A 10,063-nucleotide genomic window follows, 5' to 3' on the forward strand; every position below is an offset into this window, starting at 1 on the left:
AAGGTTAAACAGACTAAGATGAGGCAGCGTTTTGTTTAGAGGCTCTTTCTCTTCTCATGTGTAACGTCCAGTCTGTCTCTGACACCTTCGCCATTTTTAAATCATTTAAAATGCTCTGGAGTCCAGTTTAACGTCACACAGCAACTTCCTGCTAAATGATCAACTCCTGACTTTTTCAACTCAAGCAAAAACGATTATTTTAGTTTGAATTTACTGGGTCACCTGACGCCATCTGTCCAATCAGGTCGGGCCATCCAGCATGTGAAGGAAAACATCTTCACACCAGAGGGAGGCGTCAGGAGGGGGATCCCCAACGTCCTCGTGGTCCTGACCGACGGTCGATCCCAGGATGACGTCAACAAGGTCTCCAAGGAGATGCAGATGGAAGGTCAGACCCCTTGATTAGAGTTTTACATGAGGAGTAAAGTCCCAGACGTCCAGTTCAGGATTTGTTTGAACCTGTGTAGTCATTTTAATTTAAATTATTACATATGAACCGTGAACAGAAACAAACAGCAGAACTAAATTCGTTCATAATATTTGCACTGAATGACAAATCATCGCTGACACAAAGGTCCAACATCTTTGTTTATTACTGCTGAAGGTGTCTTTTCCCTGTCTGTCGTCCTTTGGAAGGTTATATCGTGTTTGCCATTGGTTTTGCCGATGCGGACTACGGTGAGCTGGTGAGCATCGCCAGTAAACCCAGCGACAGACACGTCTTCTTCGTGGACGACCTGGACGCCTTCAAGAAGATCGAAGAGAAACTGGTGACGTTCGTGTGTGAAGCTGCCACTGCCAGTGAGTAACTAGAGCCTGTGGTGCTGGAAGGTCCTGATTTCAGTGTCGACAATCTTTACGGAGCATGTCTTGTTTTCTTTCCCAGCTTGTCCATCTATACCGATGAGCGGCAGCACGACACCAGGTAGGAGGCCAGACATGACGCTTCACTGCAGTGGCCTTTTCTTTCCAATAGAAAGGAGTAGTGGCCTTTTCCATGTGTTCACGCTGTATGCAGAGTAGAAAGGACCAGAACAGTAGATACAGTATCCTGATTTATCTCTTCCAGGGGGTTAGCTCTTTATGCAGACGTAATAAATCAAAGGGTTCATTTCATGAAAGGATAAACTGGGATTTCAGACTTCAATCATCAGCCGGTCCCAGCTCTAATTTCATGTGATGTTAATAAGTTAAATTCCTGCCATCTGTCGACAGGTTTCCGTATGATGGAGCTGTTTGGGCTGGTGGAGAGTCGGTACAGCAGCATGTCTGGTGTTTCCATGGTACCTGGCACCTTCAACACCTTCCCCTCTTTCCACCTGCACAGCGATGCTCTGCTGGCTCAGCCAACCAGGTGCACACGCACATATTCACATTTGTCACTGCAATATTCTGTCTCCACTCACCTGCTTATTGATCGCTGTATTGCTAATGGCTGCATGGATCTCACACAATAGACTTCATGGCAGGTTTTTCAGAGTTAGATAAAAGGGCAGCAAATGGCTTCTGTCAACAAAGACGAGCTTTTATGTCTAAAACCACAACGTGATGTTCTGTTTCTGGCCTACAGGTACATCCACCCCGAGGGCCTGCCCTCTGACTACACCATCACCCTGCTGTTCAGGCTCCTGCCCGACACACCGGAGGAGCCCTTTGCCTTCTGGGAGATCCTCAACAAGAACAATGAGCCGATGGTGGGCGTCATCCTGGACAGTGAGTCTCGCAGGATGTAGTTTAGAAAAAGAATCCACGTGAACATTTATTCCTCTTTGTTGTCTTTGCTTTAGTTCAGTGAATGTAACAAACACCAGGAGCTTTATGAGACATTCAGGTAAAAGCAGGTTTATGAAATTGATGTCCAGCAAAAACTGGATATGAAGATGGTGTCTCTACTATATTGTCCTGTCTACATTTTTCTCATTTATGTTTTGTGTCTTCCTGCAGACGGAGGAAAGACTCTGACGTTCTTCAACAACGACTACAAAGGAGAGTTTCAGACAGTCACGTTTGAAGGGCCAGAAATCAGAAAACTCTTCTACGGCAGCTTCCACAAGGTCTGAGCCAGTCCTGTTCTGTCCTGCTCACCTGTCGGTGAAACATTTGGAGCTCCACACTGACATAAGCACAAATAAATGTTTTAACTGCAGCTTTTAACATGAGACTTAAAACTTTGATTTTCTAAAACGTATATATTGATCTTAGGTTGATGATTACGATGCTTGTGTGGTGATTAATCTAATCTAATGCTAATTCGAACAAAGAAGGATGAAGTTTGGAGGAAATATCCTCTAGTCCTGTCGTTATTCTTTCTTTCTCACTGTTGGACGAGAGCGAATGAGCAGTGACTTACACCTGCTGGACCAGGTGTCGGTTTATGTTTGAAATATATTTTAGAAAACACAAACATTTTGGCTAAAGTGCTGAATCAATTATCAATAATTTTTTAGTTGCATTCTGAATAATTGGCTGAGCAGACATGAAATGTTTGCCAACTAATTTAATTTGCTTACTAACCTGTTGATTTATTGACAAATGGCCTGACAAACTGGTTTCGACACATCCCAACATGAACTGAGTGACTGTTTCACTCAGACTATTGACCCGCTGGTTTTGGTCGATCGGTGTGGACGTCTGTCCTTTGCATTGATTTGTTTGTTTGCTCATTTCTTCCGGGCATTCATCCTTCTCCTACGTCAAACCGCGCCGAGCTCTGGGCCCGTGGAGTCGTGACGGGCCGACTGGAGCCGAGTATCGTCCCGAGCCTGAACCTGCTCGATCCCGTTGTGTTAGTGTCAGTGTGTCAGTGCTGAGGGAATCACCGACTGATCTGCAGTGGTTTCTGTCTGCCTGCTGTCAGCAGAGCTTATCCTGCTTACCTTTTCACCTTTTGTTCTGCTCGCTCTGTGTCTGTGTGCCTGTCAGTCTTTGCCGCTGCATACGTAGTGGGTTTGATAATCCTACAGGAGCAGCTTTGGCAGTACCTGGCTGACAAGTCTAGAGATGTTCGTATAGGGTTGTGTGATTATGGATGACAGGACATCAATAATTTAACACTCCTCTGGGTAAAAATGCGTAACTTTGCCGATTTGTCCCGTCTTATCGTACTTTGAAGACTAAATGGTCTCGTATATGTTTCACAGGTTCAGTTTTTCTTCAGATGTTCTAACACCCCTCATTCATTAGATAATCTCCCAGGTTTCCTGTTGTCAGATACCTCACTGTAGTTCTTGACATCTTGGACTGAAATGTTTTTGACTGATAGGCCCACGCTGCTTCACACACTCCACAGGATTTGTATTATTTTAACTCTGCAGTGCTAATGCGGGTCAGTGGGGCTTCTGCACCGGCTGTGCATGTGTACACAGACACACACAGCAGCAGATACTCTGACTGCAGCTTTACGTTTTGCTTTTCTGATACAGAGTAAGCTGCCGTGACTGCACGTTATTTGAACCGCGGGTATTTTTTTTTTGTTTAGAGGTGCAGCCACATTTATAAAAAATCAGAAATGATTTTTGTGAGACTGCACTGAAGCCTTCAGACACCTTAAATTACAGATCAAAAATGCTTCATCATGTTTGCCCAATTTCATGATTGCACCAATTAGCTCACATTTAACCGTCCCCTGCTTTACTGGTAAGAACTGCAATCCTGTTGAATCAGCCTGCACAATCTCCTCAAAGGTGTGTGAGCTCTGGTTTTTTAACAGTCCAGCCCTGGTGGTTTTCAGACTGCACCTGTGTTTTTGCAGTGCTCCACAATATGCAGTGACACCGCTGCCCCTGTTATGTCTTAGGATTCCCTCTGAAATATTCATTACTCCAACATGGAGTTTGTTTACCTGCTGAATAAGTCATTCCCTGTCACCCTGATATTTACAACAACTTTCACAGCAACAGTGAACTTAAACTCAACACACAGACCAGACACCGCTCTAATCAGACTAGTAAGTTACTGACACCAGAGCTAAAACTTAGAATAACTGATAGTAGGACTGGTACTGTACTACTACTACTATGTTGGTGCAATTACTATTTGTTTTGGAGAGAATACACTTTTTGTTTGAGTAGACTTCACTTTACTCTTATTAGATGATTATTTTGGAGTTGGTAAACAAACACTGTGTAAGACCTTCCAGCCAGAGTTTCATGCTATACTACTACTGCTCCTACTGATAATAGTACAAACAGTGTTATTTTTATTGCACCTTTCATACAAGACATGAAGAACATTTTCCTACAGAATCATAAAAAAAAGAGAAACCTATTAAAAACACCACTGCTTTAATTACCAGTGCTATGTATAGTTTCTAAATAGGAACTCTACTACAACTTTTATCACTATTTAGCGATCACACTGTAAAATATCTAAGATTTCAAGTATCTGTATAAATATAAAAGTGTTTTTTTTTTCTCTGATGGGTGAAGCAAAGAGTTTCTCCAGTAGGATTTACAGTGTAGGTTCAGCAGTTCAGTCGGCGGAATAAAACGGTAATGATGGCTCTTCTCAGTTTTACGTCTGTCAGTGTTCAACTCCAGATGCAGCAGCACATTAACCAGACACCAAACTGTCAGACGAGCTAGCATCTTCACTGACAGTCTGATTACAGCCTGGAAATGAATCTCATTATTACAAAGTACTGAGGGTTTGTACACTATAATCATCTGAGGATGCTGAGCAGTAAAAGTAATTCCTTCTCTTCTTTTAACTACTCTTAACTCTCTCTTTTTCCTGCCAAGTCAAATCAAGTCTGATTTGATTTATGGGGCCCAGTATCACAAATCACAGGCCTCAAGGAGCTCTGTGGTCTGTACGGTCTGCCACGTAAGGCTGTGGTTAGAGAAGAAGGTTAATAGGGTGCAGATGTGCGTGTCACTCCATCTTCCATAAAACAGTCACCGACAGCAGTTGCAGTATCAGGACTGGAGGGTTAAAGGTGAGGAGCAGCTCACAGGCACTGTCTCGTCCTCCTCACAGCTTAGCACCGGACATTATTACCTGTAGGGGTAATTAGAAATACGAGGGTCACTCAGGGACGTCTTTTTTAGTTTGAGCTCCACATACTCTCCTGGTTTGCTCCCAGTTCCGGACTGTGCACTGGACTCTGAAGGCTTTCGTTTTAAATCCTAGTGTTTCTTTTCTGCCGCACACACAGACACAGTATTTTGGGTTTAATTTGAAAAATGCTTCCCTGTGAGAACATAGTTCGAGCCTTCTTATTGAATCATGAAACACAAGTCTTCGTTTGATTGATCTGTTCAGAAGTGTCCCTATAAATGAGCATTTTACTTTTTCCAGACTTTATTTGTACACCGTATTAAAACTGAATTTACTAGCTGTTGAAGCAATCAGCTGGAATCAAATATACAAAATAAATGGTGCTTTGTGGAGCGTTTAAACACCCACGTGTTTTCACCACTTCAGTTTTTTCACATTATGTAACTGTTGGGAAAAAAAAAACAGATTAGATTTGGCAACCCTCCGAGATGTTTGTTCTGATTGTTATGTGCTTCACTGTGCGTGGTTTTTATTAGGTTTTCTTTCATTTCTATTGTGCATTTCTGTATCTGATCTGATTCTTATTGGTGTCTTTTAATCTTTTAATGTGCAAGAGCAGCCTGCTCAGAGATAGCAGATTAAAAATCAGCTTTTTGACTTGACTGTTTCACTCACAGTACTGACATATCTGCAGTTTTTCCCTGTGAGATAAATACTGTAAATATGATAGTTAAGCAAAAATTAAGTCAAGCCACTATCTGCTCCCTGATGACCTTATACCACCTCACAGGACGAGGGCACTGTCCGTCCACAGTACAGTTGCTGCAGATACAGGAAGGGGTTTGAGACTGATCCTCCACAGGAGCATTATTTCATACAGTATATTTTAAAAAAGGCTGCATCACATTAACTATATATACATAAATATGTATGTTGACCAGCAGATAAATGCCCTGAAATGAGGAAAAGCCAGCACAGCTTTAGAGATGCATAGTAAAAGTTAAAAAAAAAAAACTCTCAGTCCATCTGAGGTGATGAAGAATCTGAGTGTTGGATGTTCCTCTCCTGCAGCTTCACATTGCAATCAGCACGACAAGCGCCAAAGTGATGATCGACTGCAAGATGGTGGCAGAGAAAACCATCAACGCAGCGGGAAACATCACCACTGACGGACTGGAGGTGCTGGGCAGGATGGTTCGCTCCAGAGGGAACAAGGACAACTCTGCTCCGGTGAGGACGACACACTCACACATACTGAATCTCACATACACAAGCCTTTAACACACACAATAGCTGCGACACAATTACATAAAATATAAAGTCCAATAAAAATTCACTCATTATAACTGTGAAAGAAGAACAGACGACGATTCTTGTGATCATCCTCACAATATTCATGTCTGATTATGGTTTATTGCTGGTTCTTAGCCTGGCGCCCTGAATATATATGGTGCAATTAACATCTAGTTTTTTCTAATCTTTGTTTTTAACATGTTTTCTTAACTGTTCAATGTTCGTTTACAAACTTTGTGCCACTTAAACAGAAGGAAAATCACCGATAGTGACCCCTTTCTAGTTTTAGTGTAGTACTCAGTTTGGTCACTAGTTGGCAGTGGTGGCGCTTTGAGCTCGTTATCTGACTCTTTGGCTTCGCGGCAGAAGAAGACAAACTCGGCGCGGTCAGGAGCGACAGAAAACAGGGCTCTAATTCATCCCTGTATTTTTGTGATTTACAGGTGGGTTAAATGTAGAATCAACAGACAGACATTATTGATAGATCCTTTATTGGTTATAGACACTCAGTTTTCTGTGGTTGTGATGTTGCTGTTGTGCCGAGTAGCTTAAATTCATGTCGCTAACGCCCGCTAGCATTGAAGCTAAGTGTAGCTAACAGTTAGCATGCTAAAGCCCGCCAAACGGCGCCGCGGTGGGAAAAATAAAAACAGGATTTAGTTTTTTGGGTAATTAAGACTAGAAAGAACACAAATGGTGATGTGTAGTGTTTGTCCTGTCACATAGAGCGTATTTAATGTGTTTCTTTAAGGATAAACATGTATCTGGACATTTGTATGTTATAGCAGAGGCCCAAGTTCAAGTGCACAGTTGTGTTGGTTCGTGTTAACGTTTGCTCATTTTTGTAGACATGTTAATGGACACAAGCCTGAGTGACTGTCTATGTGCTGCAGCGTAATTGTCTTTAATGACACTGGTAATGATCCATCTTTGCTCATTGTTCTGTCGGGGGAGTCAGTAGCGGACAGTAAAGGCCGTTACTCATCAGTGTGTCTTTGTGATTTACTCAAAATAAAGCTGTTACCCACAACTTACTGAGTGACAAATGAAGATTCACGCTCAGAAAACTCTTGGTGCAGGTCCTTGAATGCACCACTAGGTGAGGAAAGCCTGTGAAAATGGCCCTGCTTGCAGATACAATTTAAATAATTTAAATAACAAGAAAACGACATTAAAAGCAGTTAAATGTTCACTGTGATGAATTGCTGATATAAGTAACAAGTCTCTAGAGGCTGATGTTCGTGAAGTAAACAGAAAGGAAGGCCATCTGGAGCTCTGACGTGTGTCAGCTTCCACAGATTCAATCTGCTGATTTTACTGAATGTATCATTCACGGTCCTTCTGATCTGCTCCTTCTGATCTGCTTAATCACAGCGGTATTCCTAAAAAAAAGTCAATTAATGTTTCCTATCTAACAGACACAGCTACATGAATTAGAGTTTTTGATGTTAACGTGCAGCTGCGGTGGTTTAATCTAAACCTTTTCATCAGGTCGGAGCTGTTCCCTTGAGCAGCTTTATAAATGCAAACAAATCCATTTCTAGCCACTCTCCTGCAGAAATAGTGGAGAGACACACACTTGGTATCTGATTGGTTTGATCACCCCTTGAAGAGAAAACCCTTGACACTGACTCTGAAACATAATCTCCACCAGTCATTTTAAAAAACTTTCTCCAGCTTACCCAAAACTGGGCAGCCGTGTCTGTGTTTTTTTTTTTTTTATAGAAGAAGAAGCATCAGCTAGACTTTAACCCAGCTGCTAAGCCTTTTTTTTTTGTTTTTCTCTATGCATTTTAAACACAGCACAAGGAAAAGAACAACTCATTTATATTCTCTTGAAGGACAAACAGTTTTTTTCATTGCTCTTCAGGAGCAGTTGAGGATGTTCTATTTCGACTGATTAAACCCCATGAATCATATGGTGGTCTTGACTAATAATCTAATTTTATACGTCTGAGTTCAGCACGCCATAATAGACACACTGAAAACATAGATTTTTGTGAAAAGATTCAAAGAAAAGCTTCAAACCTGAAGTGATCTCTCTTTTTTTGCCATGAGACAGGATTATGATTAATATCCAAAGCACTGAAATACCTCAGGATATTCAGTGGTTTGTGGCACTTGCAAATCATCAGCGATTTAATCCTGCCATTTGAGAAAAAAACACCACTTCAGATTCTCCTCACTTTTCAACTGAAATGCCTCCTGTTGATCCTCATCACGCTAGTTTTAGGCAGGTCATGTCTACATGCTTGAAGACAGTTGTTTTCAACTGAAAACTATTTTTTCATGTAATAGATGTTAAATTGTACCAGGGAGTTCTGGAGTTTATCAAAAGCAAAAGATTGTTTTTATTTATACAAATGAAACATTACACAGTTTCATTAGGACATTGATTTATTCATTCCTTTCAAGATACTGTATTTTTGTAAACCATCCGCCTGACAATGTTCACGTGTATTTATACATATTTTGGTAAATTGTGTAACTAAAATGTGTGTTTTCTGTCTCTACAGTTCCAGCTCCAGATCTTTGACATCGTCTGCAGCACTTCGTGGGCCAACAGAGACAAATGTTGTGAACTTCCTGGGCTGGTAAATCCATTTTTCTCTACGCCACTCTTTACTCCATGTTTCTCAGCTGTCTGAACATAGAGCCCATATACATATACAATCTTAACTGAAGAAGGAACTATATTAGTTTTATAACGTTCCGTTTATAGAGAAGCAGAACTGAAACCTCTCACTCTGCTGTGTATGTAGCGTGCATGTAGACACCTTTCTACGGCCTCTTAAGCTTTTCATGTTATTTTTCATTTTTAAAGACTTCAATGCCAGACATTCACGTCTTTTAGGAATTGAAAAGTCACACTTCCACTTTTTCTGCTTCATTGTGTCACATTTCATGCTCTTTCATATCTGGTTTTTATTTTTTGATTTTGTTATGCTCATAATCATCTAGAGGAAGGAGGTGGATTGCCCGGCCTTACCCAAAGCCTGTACCTGCACCCAAGATAGCAAAGGCCCTCCTGGCCCTGCTGGATCACCAGTGAGCCGCACACTAATACACACACACACACACACACACACACACACACACACACACACACACACACACACAATCTTATCATCTACTTAAGAAGTCCTGCTTGACAGAGATGCAACACACATTGTCAGATTATTACATCCAGAGATCCCAACCTGATGTGTATTACATTAGACATTATTGCAGCAGTATTTTAGCGAACAGCACCAGTAGGACTGACTTTCTGTACCACATATTCATGCATGCAGTCACACAGATGGAGATACACAGAATCACAAGGACATCTCACATGTCATGTAGAGTTTGAATTACTTTATATTTTATATCATTCCACCTGTTTTCTTTTCACCTCTCAGTTTGGCAGTTCAAAGCTCTTATTTATTGTACCCCAGGTGTTTGTCAGCTTTGTGTGTTATAGGTTTGGATGTTTATTACTAGAGAGAGAGAGACACACACACATTGTGAATTTAAATGTGTTGACTGTGCAGCTGTAATCAACTCCTGCTCTTTGTTTCTAACAGGGAGGCCCAGGAGTCCGAGGAGCCAGGGGTGATCGTGGAGAACCAGGCCCAGTGGTAAGTTTTGTTGGTTTAGATATGAAGCCATGACATTCAACACCAGATCTTTTTTGATACTTGTTCTGAGGTAGGGTAATAGTATTACAAGCAACTGGTCTGTACTATCACATCAGGCAAAAAACAGGAAGTGAAGCTTTATTTTTCATGAT

General features: G+C 41.4%; 1 protein-coding gene across 1 annotated transcript in view; it reads left to right on the plus strand.

Moving 5' to 3' along the window:
- Positions 1-10,063, plus strand: part of col14a1b (collagen, type XIV, alpha 1b) — a 103,139-nt gene that overhangs the window by 65,651 nt on the left and 27,425 nt on the right. Inside the window, 10 exon segments of the mRNA XM_026300943.1 lie at positions 245-388; positions 637-801; positions 887-925; positions 1,216-1,354; positions 1,571-1,713; positions 1,945-2,054; positions 6,070-6,228; positions 8,808-8,885; positions 9,253-9,339; positions 9,858-9,911. Of these exon segments, the coding sequence (XP_026156728.1) occupies positions 245-388; positions 637-801; positions 887-925; positions 1,216-1,354; positions 1,571-1,713; positions 1,945-2,054; positions 6,070-6,228; positions 8,808-8,885; positions 9,253-9,339; positions 9,858-9,911 (1,118 nt within the window).

This window comes from Mastacembelus armatus, chromosome 11 (genome assembly GCF_900324485.2).
Source record: "Mastacembelus armatus chromosome 11, fMasArm1.2, whole genome shotgun sequence".
Lineage (NCBI taxonomy): Eukaryota > Metazoa > Chordata > Actinopteri > Synbranchiformes > Mastacembelidae > Mastacembelus > Mastacembelus armatus.